At 41.4% G+C, this 15,890-nt stretch overlaps 1 protein-coding gene across 1 annotated transcript; it reads right to left on the reverse strand.

Annotated features, from left to right (window-relative positions):
- Positions 1-752: 752 nt before the first annotated feature.
- Positions 753-13,547, reverse strand: LOC141338973 (26S proteasome non-ATPase regulatory subunit 3-like). Its single transcript, XM_073844584.1, has 12 exons — positions 13,265-13,547; positions 10,794-10,984; positions 9,078-9,215; positions 8,676-8,812; positions 8,379-8,569; positions 7,670-7,773; positions 7,466-7,580; positions 5,477-5,596; positions 2,953-3,056; positions 2,713-2,868; positions 1,179-1,229; positions 753-1,099 (listed from the first exon to the last, which is right to left on the reverse strand). Exons 1-12 carry the CDS (start codon positions 13,413-13,415, stop codon positions 1,022-1,024), a joined length of 1,536 nt encoding a protein of 511 aa, XP_073700685.1. The 5' UTR covers positions 13,416-13,547; the 3' UTR covers positions 753-1,021.
- Between the last annotated feature and the right edge of the window lie 2,343 nt (positions 13,548-15,890).

Here is a 15,890-nt window from a genome sequence, read left to right on the forward strand (position 1 = left end):
GCTTTCTGGCCCTCCATAGACAGCAAGGGTACTGCTACGTTCAAGGCCCAGAAAGGTATGGAGAACACTGACAAGAATAATAGTCCATGTGGCATCAGTGGTTCCAGCATAATGTTTCAAAGCTACCAGAAAACTTTTTATGCACAGAGAAAACAAAAATGACAACTTTATGTGTCGGTGTCTGCTGCGTTCATGAGAGCCGCATGTGTGACGCTGCTGAAGCAGGAGCCGCCGTCCTCACCGACAACATCCATCTCTTTTAGTTCATCGTCTGGATCTTCTACTTCAGATAAGGCACCATCATGCAAGTCATTGTCTCCGTTCAAACCTTCAGAAACATTCATGAAGACTGTTTTACGTAAAGCGCACGTCATCATCTGGTAGAAAAAAACAAAACACACGAAGACACATCCAGGTTCTGACACAGAAGAGAACAAATTGTTGAATAAAGTTCTTGTTTGCATTTTCTTTGGGCACAAAAATGATTCTTTTAGCTTTGAAACATTTCACTTGAGCCACTGATGTCACATGGACTGTTGTGTTAATGGGAAGGATCCTAGGAAGGAATCTCTTCGTTTGTGTTCTGCAGATGAACGAAGGTCTTCCGGGTTCGGAACAACACGAGGGTGAGCAATTAATGACAGAATTGTCCATTTGGGTGAAATATCTCTTTAACATTCATCTGTATACATACTTAACTAAATCCTCTCATTTTAAAAAGCAAGACAGTGCTTTTCAATTCAATTCAACACTTAGAAGACACTATTATGTTTATTTGAGATTTTTTGCAGCAAACCGCATTGTTGCAATGAGTGTATAAACCTGATGCATGCATTGGTGAAAAAAAACAAACAAAAACAAAGCAAAAGAAGAAACCGGGTGAACTTCAGATGTTTATAATGTTAGATCAGACAGTATGTTCCTGGATTATAAGAAGAGCAAAGCTGAAGCACCTGTGAGGAACAGATGGGCACTTTCCAAACAATAGAGACCCAAAACAAAATAACAAACAAGAAAAGACTCATGGGAAACTATCATCATCATCTTCTGCCATCTCTTTAGCAAACTCCAGATCCTGCTGCTCTCGCTCTCTTCTCTCCTGTAAACACAGACAGACACAGGCGATCAGCTTCCTGTCTCTCAGCAGACGTTCATCAGACGGAGCGTGTCAGTCTCACCTCAGCCGACTCCAGATCCTTGTTGTACGCCTTTGGTGGAAACCTCATGGCCTGCACAGAAACAGATGAGTTCAGTTCACAGCACTTACATCACGCCCTACACCCTACGCCCTACACCCTACACCATACGCCCTACGCCCTACGCCATACGCCCTACACCATACGCCCTACTCCCTACGCCCTACGCCCTACGCCATACGCCCTACTCCCTACTCCCTACGCCCTACGCCATACTCCCTACACCATACGCCCTACACCATACGCCCTACTCCATATGCCCTACGCCATACGCCCTACGCCATACGCCCTACGCCATACTCCCTACTCCATACTCCCTACTCCATATGCCCTACGCCATACGCCCTACGCCATACGCCCTACGCCATACGCCCTACTCCATACGCCCTACTCCCTACGCCATACGCCCTACACCATACGCCCTACTCCCTACACCATACGCCCTACACCATACGCCCTACTCCCTACGCCATACGCCCTACTCCCTACTCCATACGCCCTACTCCCTACTCCATACGCCCTACGCCATACGCCCTACGCCATACGCCCTACGCCATACGCCCTACGCCATACGCCCTACACCATACGCCCTACTCCCTACGCCATACGCCCTACGCCCTACGCCCTACACCATACGCCCTACACCATACGCCCTACACCATACGCCCTACTCCCTACGCCATACGCCCTACACCATACGCCCTACACCATACGCCCTACTCCATACGCCCTACGCCCTACACCATACGCCCTACACCCTACGCCCTACACCATACGCCCTACACCATACGCCCTACTCCCTACGCCATACGCCCTACACCATACGCCCTACTCCCTACGCCATACGCCCTACACCATACGCCCTACACCATACGCCCTACTCCCTACGCCATACGCCCTACACCATACGCCCTACTCCCTACGCCATACGCCCTACACCATACGCCCTACACCATACGCCCTACACCATACGCCCTACACCATACGCCCTACACCATACGCCCTACTCCCTACGCCATACGCCCTACACCATACGCCCTACACCATACGCCCTACTCCCTACGCCATACGCCCTACACCATACGCCCTACGCCCTACACCATACGCCCTACACCATACGCCCTACACCATACGCCCTACTCCCTACGCCATACGCCCTACACCATACGCCCTACTCCCTACGCCATACGCCCTACGCCATACGCCCTACTCCCTACATAGTGCACATAGTGGAGGCTCTGAATCCTGAGTCAACAACTTCATTCCCTACATCTGTTCACTTCCACTCATTTAATCTGATATACGTTTATTTCCCATAATCCTAACATGGAAAACACTGCTGAGCTGGAAGCTATAGATGTGTGTGTATAATATATATGTATATATATATATATAGAGAGAGAGAGAGAGATTTTATAATGAAGTGTATGTTTCTATGTAGTCCAGCCTGAAGTAAGATGAACAAACCACAGTGGATCAGTGTAATTATGTGCTGTTCTGATGGCATCTGTCGTACCTTGACGGACATGTTGTGGATGTCCAGACAGAAGGAGATGCGCTGGTGGAAGGCCAGCTGAGGCTCTCGAGTGCTGTAGATGTCCATGGTCTCTTTCGACTGAACGTACCCTTTCTCGTGGTTAATACTGGCCTCGATCACACCGTCACGGATGGCCTGGAGCGACAGAGAGACAGTCAGACAGACATAATACGATCAGATGAACGCGAGAGTGCGATCGATCAGACGGACGAGCCTGACCTTGGCCACGATGAACTCTGCATCTTCAGGACTGTCCAGCTGCAGCTTCTGAGCGATGTCCGCCAGAGAGATGCGGGAGTACGACAGGCTGATCATCCTCACCCCTGTGCGGAAACACATCATCAACACATCCAGATACCTACACATAGAACATTCCTCCAAACCTGCTAATGATCCTGCTAGCCTCAAACACATCCCTGTGTAGAAGAAAGCCTGATGAGAGCCGCATGAGCTTTCATCTCCACATCAGACCGACGGCTGCACACCGACACAAACCAGGACAGCCCTCCACATCCTACAGACGCCTATCACCGCAGATCTTCCGAACCCAACTGGATCTGATCGACATTGCTATTTTCAAGGACTCCAAATTCAAGTACTTCAAGCACCTTGTACAAACCCTAACTTCAACACAGGGTTCCTACACATTTACTTTTTCAAAATTCCAGACTCAAATCCCCCAAAGTAGATTTTGAGACCATACTGAACAAAAATGGTTCACATCTCTAAATATTTTTAGTTACTCAGGCCTTTTTTTCATTGATTTGCTCAAAGTGACAACATACAGAGCCCAAAAGAAACCATTCACATGCTCATGGGAATTTTCTGCATGCTTACGCATTACAATTTCTAGAGCATGTATGCACATGAATGAACATTTACTTGTCTTTTCCTGCTGTAGTACCTCTAATATCAAGCATAATGTCCAATACACATCGTCTGAGGCGGCACAGAAACCATGACAGGAAATGGGCTAATGGCATACAATCTGCCATCAAGTTCAAGGGTCTATAAAAAAGACAGGTACTGTAAAACAGTGTTTAAAATCTAGCTTTCATCAGGGACGTATGCCATATTTCAAGGCCTTAGGTGTCTTTAATGCGTGCTTTGTGGAGTCTAAGAAACCACACTGTGAAATGGTGGATCCGTCTGCATTGTCCTATATGCTCAGTTTAATGTTTTCTTATGTGCGCATAAAAGTCTGTACATTTGTATTTTTGCAAAGGTCATTGAGGCCATTTAATACGGTGCTAAAAATACTGCCAGAAGATACCCAAAACCTGCATTTTGCATTATAAAAATGTGCACCTTGAATTCATTCAGTCATATTTTGACTATGACAATAAACTTTTATTTCAATAAATTCTTAATTAATCAATCAATGAATCAATCAAATTCCAGACTTTTCCAAACCCCGTAGGAAACTCTGTCTATAAACCATCAAAGGGTTGTGCACGCTAGGATTTGAACACACAAACTTCTTCAGTCATGATAAGATGCCATACTCTTCAGTGTCAAACTAATTCAACGTAAGACTAATCATAATTTGTCCAATAGGTATAAATACACAACTTTCTCTGTGGACGTTAAACGTGTTTTTGCAATGCTAGGAACTGGGAGCTTTAAAGTCTGTTTTCTTTTAATTCGGCTAGGAAGACATACTGCGATCTTCTATTGGTCATGTCTTCATGAGATAAAAATACCAAGGTTTAGCTGTAGAATGCGGCAGAATGGGAAACTACTTCCTCCAGCATTCACGTGAGTATGAATGGAAGTCACTGGCTGAACAATGCAATAGAGATGCACCGATCGATCGATTCAGATGATCAGCTTGTCAGAAGTGAGCTCCGCGAGTGAACTGTTCCGACTGACATGGTCCCTGCATAGTGTTCATTGCTCCCTACTCCCTGAGCAGGGGAAATCTGTTGCTGTTACTACACTTTCATTCATTCACATATTAGCACTGCGTCACCGCAGACAGCGTCTTCACACACTAATAGATCTCAGCGGCGGCGTAAATATGTGAATGAACGTTACGAAGTGTAGTACCGCTGGATTAACTGGTGACAAGACAGAAATGCTTCTCTTTATCAAGAAAAAATGCCATTAATGCTCAAGTTATAGCATTTAGTACCAGCATTGTTATTTCTACCTGAAGACACAGTGCACTTTTTGTTATTAAAGTTATCGTTGTGAGACGATCCTGTAATTAATGTTTGAAAAATTTCCATTTAAATTCATTGAAGAAAAGTAAGCCTGCTTTGTTACTTACATTTTTATAAATGTATATTATTTTATTTCTAATGTTTTCAAGGCTCAGAGCTGAAGTGTTTATTTCTTTCTTTTATTATTCTTTCATTATAAACTAAAAAAAATCACACTGAGGAAAAGATTTTTGTTAGTATAACTATACTATGTTACAGGAACTAATTTTATACCTTTTTCAAAGGCACAAAGCACTTTATTTTGTTGGTAAAGCTATTCTGCTGCAAGAAGTTCCTGTAATGTTTAAAAATGTATTTTGTTATGAAATAAATATAATTAAAGAAAATATTTCTGTATCTCTGTATCTATTTCGGTGCATCTCTACAATGCAATGTGACGCATCTTTACTCTCACTCACACCAAACTCAGACAACACGCTAGAAATGTACAGAAGAACAAGAGAGCATCTGAGTCGAGTCTGTAATAGTGCAGAAAGACTCAATCTGCCATTATAAAGGTGAAGAGAAGCAGTACTCACCGGTTTTGATGACGTTGTGTCTCAGACGGATGATCAGCGTGTAGGTGCCGTCTGCCTGAAACTTCTCACCAAACTGATCCAGCGCCTGGTTAAATTTGGCAAGATTTCCAGTTCTCACCGCTAGACAGGGCAGAAACAGCACACTGTTAGCACCAAACACTGTTTTCAGGAAGGAGTTAGGAGAGGAACATCCTCTTGTGATCCGCAATGATGCTGAATTAAGAAACAACATTAATGGGAAGTTCAGAATTTCAAATGTAATTATTACCTTTAAAACAAACGGTAAATAGGAACACGCAGATCTGCAGCGGTACTATCATTTCCTGCCAGATCGCCAACGGACTATAGTACTTTGATGACGCGTCGGTGTCTCTATTCATGAGGCTGTGTGTTCTCATCCTATGAGAGGACGCTTCGTCTAATTATTCACGACGACGCTTCAGACTGAGAGACTGTGTACATTAACTGAGAGAAACGTTCATGGACAGAAGGAGACAGTTTGTTTTGCTTTGTAAGAGTTCAGCACAAACGCGATTCATTTATATACTGAGTGTACTAGCGGTCTCTACAGCTCATTTTTACCCATCAAAAGGATTATAAACGCTGCAAAATAAGCCTTAACAGTTAATAGAGGTGCAACACTGTGTTCAGAGATGTTTTCAAGGCAGAGTTTATTTGTGTTGTTAACTCAACGGGAGCGGGTTTTTTCCTTCTTATAGTGCGTGTCCTGCTAATTTAAAACATGTTGAAGCATCTGCTGATCGATAATAAAACATTCTGATAAAAAAATTTGCCTTCTGGTGATAATTGACTCAATGTGATTAACAGCGGCAGTTTCTTTTTACCTTTGTAATGGTATTGTTTTCATTTTTATTAAATGTCATTATCTGTCAAATTAAAAAAAGTATTTATTAAATTTTATTTTTTTAATTTCTAATTAAAACAATATAATAGCAGAATAAGACAACTAAATTACCAATCATATAAAATTAGTATGAATAAAAAAAAAATACTACAGAGGGGGCACAAGGGAACACAAAAGTGGCTTGTAGCAAAGTCCCTTTAAGGCTATTCTATAGTCTTTGCTTGTAGGTGCAAATTCAGACATTTAATGAGGCTCAGAGGTGGCATAATAAAGTCATGTCGAGATAAATGTTTTAAATATACATTTTTAATATGGAAATATTACGTTTTAAATAACCAAGTATACGTTACAATGACACTAAATCCACCAGCAGGTGGCAGTAAGACAAATGATTCGTTTGAACGGCTGATTCATTCTGGAACGAAGCAAGTGACTGTCTTTATGGATAATCATGAACTGAAGATTGGTTCAAAACGCGCTTTCATTCATGAACGAAACACCGCTGTTTTGCTTTTAGAGATGCGCAGCGGCTGAGCTGTTACTCGTTTAGAAATATTTTCATTTAAAGAAATAGAGTAAAATCCGGCAATCGAGATATAGTCAGACAACGCAAGTCATTTTATATTTTCTTGTTATTGAACTGTTGTATTAAATCAATATTACATTTGCTTACTCCCATAACAACTGTTTAAATCTGTCACTCTCCTTCTGGCGTTCTGTGGGCGCACAGACAATGATCTATAAGAGAGCGCGCAAATGAGTCTCTCTTTCACTTTTAATAAGCAGGACTCAAAAGCACGTGCAAATGATAGATTCCAATGTGTTTGCCGTCAGAACAACGTATACGTTTATATGCACGTTTCTTTTCCCCTCATATTCTCTACTGACGGAAATCCGTCATAGACTTGTTGCAGGTAACGGAAATCCGTCGCAGCGACGGAGAACTTTAATCCATGTTTACAGCAGAATTGGATTTTCCCATGTTTTAACATGAAATCCTCACACCAATGAATCACAATGTAGTGTTACACCTCTAGCAGGAATACTGAAATGCATTCAACACAGACAATGACACGTTTGCGCAATTTCTCTCGAGTGAGAGGAGAGCGGTTCAGAAGAGTTACCCTGTGTCAGCAGGAAGTAGGGCATGAGAGACCTCTTGAGAGACGGCTGACGGAACTGCAGACGGTCTGGGATCTCCCCCAGCAGCAGCTCCACCACGATCAGCAGCTTATGGACCTGACAAACACACACACACACACACACACACTCACTCAACAATCACAGCACTCACTAGAGATGGAGTGTTGAGACAGACACACACTCACTGTCTGTTTGAAGCCCACGGCTGTGTGTTGAGGGGCTTTGCGCAGGGCGTTCGTCAGAGTCCTCCTCGCTTCTGAATACTCCAGCTGGATGGCCTTGATCCGCCCTGGAAATGTGCATTTGGGTCGGGATACAGATTGTTTGTGTTAAATGTGCAATTATTCACAAAACTGTAGCATTAGCACATATAGTCTACACACCAAAAAGAGATTCTATAGCAAAAGCTACTACTACTCCTGCAATTAGTCTGCCTTCTCCACGTGACACAGCTACAATACAGCACACACGTATACAATATACATGCTTGACTTTCCTACTTCATTTATGCGCTTTCTCACAGGATCTCGCAGCACAGTTTAAGAATGACCTCACTCTAACTCACTATGATTGTTCAAGAAAACACTGGATAACTGTTGTAATCAACATAACATGCTGTTGATGGAGCTACACTTCTACTGGATCCAGAATAATGATTGTTTTTTATACAGTAGAAAGCTCTCTGTTCTGAATGTTTCTCTTCAACTACACGTGGTCATATAGACGAGCGCTCAGGCCTCTCTTCAACACAACCCACGGTTCATCTGAGGCCTGACACGACGGAAGCACCTACTTATGACATACAGTTTATTAACATTAATCACCTACTGATACAGCACTCAGTCTGACTGACTTGATAACGGAGGAGAAAGCGGCTGGTTCAGTTAAACGCACCTGTGTAGTACAGATAGCGAGCCCACTCATTGTTATTGGCCAGCTCAGGGAACACGGACTTGGACACCAGTTTCTCCGCCTGGTCGTATAAGTTGTACTGCAAGTAGTTCCTCAGCAGCAGGTTGAGCAGCGTGGCCTGGCCGTCAGCGTCGCGGCGTAACGTAGCCGTCCTCAAACGCGTGTGCAGGAAACTGGGGTCAGGAAAGAAGAGAAGACGTGATCACGACAGCACGACCCACATCTGCTCAGCCGAACCCGGTCTCGTTGTGAACCGTGGAGATGTGGAGAACAGCTCACCTGCGGACCACGTCCAGCTGGTCCAGGAACTCGTACACGCGGGAATGGTAGTAATAACACTTGGCGGCCACCAAGTCCAGAGCCCGGCGGTTCTGAGAGCCGATCTTCTGGAGCAGATCATCAGAGGCCTTCTGGGCCTGCGCAGGACACAGGTTTACGGATGAAAACAGTGCATTACTGGGCTGCAACTGAAGACACCGTGACCAGACCATGTAAAGCGAAATGTAAAGCCTACAGTATAGCTCTGTTTTACGTGTGCGTAAGGGTCAGCGTAGAGTGCGCCTCTGTGCTAGAGCAACTATCTGTTGAATAATTTTATTCCTTATAGTGAATAAACTACAATAACTACAATAAAGGAACAGATGAATTCTATCTTGAGTTTGGTGTGAGGCCAGTGCTCACCTCAGTGTAGCGTTTGTTGTTGGTGAGGTAGACCACCATCAGCAGCTGAAGATAGGCCTCCACCTCCGGGATGAGCGGCAGCGCGGCAGCTTTCCCAGTGCGAGGCCTGAACGGCACATCGCCTTCGTTCTCCACCGGCTGAAGCAAAGACACGTGTGTTACAGCAATACACTCACACAATAACAATAATCCAGGAAGTGCTACAGAACTCTGCAAGCTTCGGATGTGTCGATGGAAGTGATCTTTTACGTTTAGGGATGGGTACTGAAACCCAAAAAGACCAGGATATGAAAAGAAGAATTACGAAAGACCAGAGTGTCGATCGCATTTTTGCTATTCGCAATTCAGAAGAGAGAACCCATGCGGAGGAGCTGCAGAGAGCACAACATGAAAGCCCCGTTTAACGGTGACGATAGAGGACACAACTAAACAATCAAACGTCTGCTCACACTTTCGGCCTGTGTCTGTGATATTATGCCAGTTTTATTGTTGATTTCAAATGTTGGCTTCCAAGAATCGTTAAAAAAAAAAAGAATTTGATGTAAAACTATTCTTTCAACTTCTCTACCTTCACAGCAGTGCACTGTTCGTTCCTTCCTTAAAGCCGAACTTAACGTCAGAATCGGCACAAACGGTGGCTGTTTCAAACTGCAGTCTTTACTGTTGCTAAACTGCGGGACAAGTTTGATAAAACGCTGAATCAGAATAATCCAGGCGAAAGATGCTGTTCTTCTGGCTTGTGCGTGTGGCGCGCTCCAAAACGGAAGAGCAAAATTACACTTTGGGCTTCGAGTGTGCGTCCAAACGATCAAAAACACACACAAATATATCAAAGTGAACAGCTGTAAGAAAATCCAAAGTGTCAACACAATCTCAAGAACGTGTGTATATCAATAGCAGGAGTTTCTGCTTCTAATTGGCGCACTATTTATATGCATTTGATACGCAACAGTTAGGGTCAGTGCTGTGGGGTCGGTGCATATTATATGTGCGGCAAACCTGCCGATCGTACCGCCAGAAAACTGTTTATCATATTTAAGAGAAGATTTCGCTGTTTGACTGCATTTGTTAGTTTGTTTCACTTTGTTTCTTTGTTTATGTTCTAACTGCATCTTATCTTATGTATATAAAACATATTAAAATGCCTGCACATTTACAAATTAGTGTTTTAAATTCATTTCATTGAATGGCATTTATTTGACAGAATATGAAGCAACGCTAATTGAACTCTTAATTTGATAAATGTAAACCTAAACAAATAAGTACCGATACGAATACCGGTAAAGTACCGGATCGATGCGCAGTAACCTTAACGATACTCATCCCCGTTTCAATCTATGTTTTGATCATCGTTTGAATCTGATCCAGATGTACTCTTTAAAAAAAATAATAATAATAATTTTTCGCAGTTTTTTGTTTGAAATGTTCCTTTTCTCATTACTTGCCCACATTTGAGTGTTGATTTAAAAAAAAAAATGAATGAAGCTAAAGTAAAACTTTCTGTTGTTTAAAATCAAAGGCTCTGTTCTTTGTTTTGACAATATCGCATGTTGAAAGATTCAGCAAAATGTTTTGGGTGCCAATAAAGTTTTGTGAAAATGATCAAAAAAGCTAGCAAATGTGTTTTAAACACTGGCAGGGAAAGAGTTCAGTGTACAGCACAACTTTTGATTTAGTACATGTTTATGCTGAGGAACAGAGAGATGTTTCTGGTACCTCCTCCAGGAAGCTGAGCAGGAACTCTTTGCTGGCGGCGTTGGACGTGAAGAACCCAGACACGGCTTTCTGCAGGACATTGGGATTGAGGCGGCGGCTGGTGGAGGGCAGAGCTCTCAGGGCACGCAGAACGAAGCGCGGCTCCTTCCCCTGAACGGCCTTCTCGATCTGCTTCACGTGCTCCTTGATATCTGCATGGGTCAAACACACTGACAGTCATCCACACAGCCTTACATACGGCTCCAAGCTCATCGACATCTGAACTATAGTGATTAACAGCTGAAATTATTACATTGGACCAGTTTGACCGAAAACCTGCATCACGTCTTATTTTAAATATTCTGATGGTTTCCCTGACTGTGCCTTCTCTTATGAGTCAGAGCGCATGAAACCGCTGCGTTTTAATCACGATTCAAATAAACATGTTATATATGTAGCATGAGCAGTTCTGATGCACATTAGACTGTGTAATTCCTAAATTTGAATCAAAACACAATGGTCCGACTATAACTTTGTGAAATTATGCTACATAAAACATAACTGCACATAACAGAAGACACAAAAAAAAAATCAAAGTACTATTCATAAAAGGAGGTGGTGATATTTAATTCATACAGTGAAGACAGTGTCAGAAGCGCTCACTGTTTTGACTGGAAAAGCCACTGATTTAGAGCCGACAGAGGAACATGGAGAAATTAAAAACAACAGATCCTCCTCCGCCACTTTCAGCACTGTTTAACCTGACCGTCCCAACAAGCAATGACCAGAGCGGATTCATCTCTGAAACTGAGAAACACTTGTGAACATTCAGACTAGTCAACAGATATATTATGAGGAACACCGCTCTACATCAGCATAGCTGTGGGGATTTATTGTTACCGTGTGCTAATCATGCTCTTTCTCTCTAAATAACAAAGCATTTAGAATGAGCCACCAGCATTTATCATTATTTGTCACATTAATTCTATTACATGCCAAGTTCATATAAGGGCACATGTGTGTATAATGCAATAATCAGGCCATCGGAAAAATAAAAGTCAGACTATCATCTAGTAGACTATCATCTAGTAGACTATCATCTAGTAGACTATCATCTAGTAGACTATCATCTAGCAGACTATCATCTAGTAGACTATCATCTAGCAGACTATCATCTAGCAGACTATCATCTAGCAGACTATCATCTAGCAGACTATCATCTAGCAGACTATCATCTAGTAGACTATCATCTAGTAGACTATCATCTAGCAGACTATCATCTAGCAGACTATCATCTAGTAGACTATCATCTAGTAGACTATCATCTAGTAGACTATCATCTAGCAGACTATCATCTAGCAGACTATCATCTAGCAGACTATCATCTAGCAGACTATCATCTAGCAGACTATCATCTAGTAGACTATCATCTAGTAGACTATCATCTAGTAGACTATCATCTAGCAGACTATCATCTAGTAGACTATCATCTAGCAGACTATCATCTAGCAGACTATCATCTAGTAGACTATCATCTAGTAGACTATCATCTAGCAGACTATCATCTAGCAGACTATCATCTAGCAGACTATCATCTAGCAGACTATCATCTAGCAGACTATCATCTAGTAGACTATCATCTAGTAGACTATCATCTAGTAGACTATCATCTAGCAGACTATCATCTAGCAGACTATCATCTAGCAGACTATCATCTAGTAGACTATCATCTAGCAGACTATCATCTAGCAGACTATCATCTAGTAGACTATCATCTAGCAGACTATCATCTAGTAGACTATCATCTAGTAGACTATCATCTAGTAGACTATCATCTAGTAGACTATCATCTAGCAGACTATCATCTAGCAGACTATCATCTAGTAGACTATCATCTAGTAGACTATCATCTAGCAGACTATCATCTAGTAGACTATCATCTAGCAGACTATCATCTAGTAGACTATCATCTAGTAGACTATCATCTAGTAGACTATCATCTAGTAGACTAGTTAGTGGTGAACAGCATGACACAGCTGATCGAGTGATGGACACATGAGATCAGCCTCAATGCACAACAATCTCTATAAAGCGTCTGGATCTTGTTTTTAGTGAAAGTGACCGTCATTTTAACATCATTACTCAGAATCCTGTGGACCTGCAGTCCGTTTGTCTTTGTTTTCTAAGTGTAACTGTTCTGTACTTCACTTCTGATTATTTGTACTGTTATTAAATGAAAGAGAGATTTAAAAGCGAATCTGGTCAGTGTATCTTCTGGCTCTGTCCGCATTAGAAAAGAAACAGAGAGTGGTAATAACTCGCTCAGATTACAGAGAGTCCTCGTCAACATCAGCTGGTTGTGGTCTGACCCATAGATAGATATAGATATATATCCGGTCAAAACATCGGCCCTCCGCCGCTATCCCGCCTCTGCTCGGTGTTTGTGGTGTGTGATATATGTGAAGTGTGAGGTGAATAGTGAGAGTTCAGACCGTCTAGAGTGAGCTGGTCTTGTTCTCTGGGTGCGCGCTGCTCGTCCTCGTTCATCTCCACATCCTGAGGCTCCTTCTCTTTCTCCTTCTCCTTCTCTTTCTCTTTCTCAGCGCGGGGTTTCTCGCGTCTCTTGGCCGCCGCTTCTTTCATGTTTGCCGCTCAGATGCTGGAGATCGACCTCTTAAGGCCAAAATCACGCATGTAAATAAGAAGCTGGTGGACCACCTGAATTCACGCCGCTCAAAACCTACACTGAAGATGACTGGCAATTCTGACGGGCCGCAATGGATTGTGGGACAGTTGTGTTCTCTGTCGTGCGGATTTCCGTGTGGAGCTGAGGGCGCGGGAGGACAGTGCTGCCATCTACCGCTCCATCAGTTCAGTGCTGAACGCAGAATGACAAGAAACTCCTTATGTTCTGTGTCTAATGACTATATATAAATGATAGACAACCACTTGAAGAGAAACAGCCCAAACGACTCACTCATGCCTTTATCGCTGTTCAATAAATATGAATAAATCATAATACATTTGTGGACACTGTAGTTCTCTTCTCTCTGCTCGATCAAAGCTCGTATGTCTGGAGCCATTTATTGCATTCTACATATTAACTGTATGTACTTAAGGGCCCTAAGGTCCACAGTTTACATCATAATCCAAGCATCTAAACTGACAAAAGGACATCAAAATCAGCCAAACAAACCCAAAGCAGAATCCAACAACAGAGAAACAAGCCACATCATAAGAAGACCACTCAGGTTTTGGTGTGATTTTTTTATTTATTTGTATTTTTTGTTAAACAAAATACTAATGTTGAATTGCAACTCAAAGAAAAGGATATTTTTATTTTTTTTATGAATATACTGCCGACTTCAGAATTTGGTATATTGTAAATTTACTCATTATAAATGGAAAGTTTTTCATTCATAAATGTAAATGGACAGTGAAAAAAAAAAATAAAAAAAAAAAAAATAAATAAACAATTGTTTAATTTTCATTGTTTATGTATATATATATTAAACAAATATATTTTTTTTTTATTTGAAAAAAAAAAAAAAAGAAAAAAAGAAGAAGACCACTCAGACCCGGGGTGTGCAGACATGTTCCTGTCCTGAGTTTAGCTCAGACCCTAATGAAACAGTCCTGATCAGGGGTCAGGGGTTATTATATAATAATAATGAGGTTTATTTGTAATAATGGTCTTGAGTTTCTCCTGACTAATTTAAATATTCCTGAAGAGTTTTCCATGGAGTGGTGCTCTTCCTGCTGGAGCTGCTGTTCTACCAGAGGCTTTTAAATTTGAATTTTTAAAGTTTGGAAAATGGATGGATGGAGATAAACCAATTATTATATTTAGTACTTTTATTCCTGCTGCCTTTTCTCTCTATTTTTTTCGTTCAGAATGCACATTATTCATATGTAACAAACAAACAAAAGCAAAAACAAACAAATAAGAAAGCTACTGCACAACTCGCTGGCAGCGTTCGAAGAGTATGAATAGTTTATCAACAGTTAGTGTACATTAATACTTGTTTAAGCTGTTCATCTTCATGTTCAGGGGTCCGTTCTTCGTACCTCGCTAACTAAATTAGCTGGATTTGATTGTTGACGATTTGGCATGATCTTGGATTGTTTGGTTCTTCGAAGCTCATCCTGGACTTGCTGTCATAGCAACAGCTCTGCAAGCTTAAACCTGCTCGGGAGCAGGTTTCTTCTTCTTCTTCTTTGTTGTTTAATGGCGGTCGGCAACCAATCGTAAAGGCGCATTACCGCCACCTACTTTACTGGAGTGTGGGCCTGAGTCAACTAACTCCCAAAAAAAAAAAAAAAAAAAAAAAACATATATATATATATATATATATATATATATATATATATTCCAACTTTAAATTCTGTTAATTAGGCCGGTTCTTCTCAAATAATTTAATAAACCTTCATTGTTATAACCCCCAAGTATAATTTTAATGTCTAAAGGTCCTTGTGTCATAATTTCTTCCTTTAATATTTCTCTTTCTATGATAAATTTTTGACAGTGACATAATATGTGTTCAACTGATTCTTCCTCTTGACAATAATCACATAATCCGGTTGGATGTCTCCCTATTAGGTGTAATGTTTTATTTAAACCCGTGTGTCCCATTCTCAATCGTGTAATTATACCTTCTGGGGAGCAGGTTTATTTCATGTAAACAGGATTTAGGCTGCGCTCCTGGCGGGTTATGATTGGTTGAAATGGCGAGGTCACATCTGATTGGTTAAAGAGCACGACTGACGCGGACTGACTCACGTGGGAAAAGAAAAGTATCTTGCAAGAAAGTGTATATATATATGACAGGTTCCAAAAAATATTTGTCAGCACAACTGTTGATATTATCCAACATTGATCATTCTAATAATAAATCAGCATATTAGAATGATTCCTGAAGGATCGTGTGACACTTAAGACTGGAGTAACAGCTGATAAAAATTCAGCTTTTCATCACAGGAATAAATTCTATATAAATTTCAAAGTATGATATATAAAATATATAAAAAAACAAAAACATTATTTTATTTTGTAAAACAATTTGCAATATTACTGTTTTTTCTGTATTTTTAATCAAATAAATGCAGTCTTGATGAGCA

This window comes from Garra rufa, chromosome 7 (genome assembly GCF_049309525.1).
Source record: "Garra rufa chromosome 7, GarRuf1.0, whole genome shotgun sequence".
In the NCBI taxonomy this organism is placed as follows: Eukaryota; Metazoa; Chordata; class Actinopteri; order Cypriniformes; family Cyprinidae; genus Garra; species Garra rufa.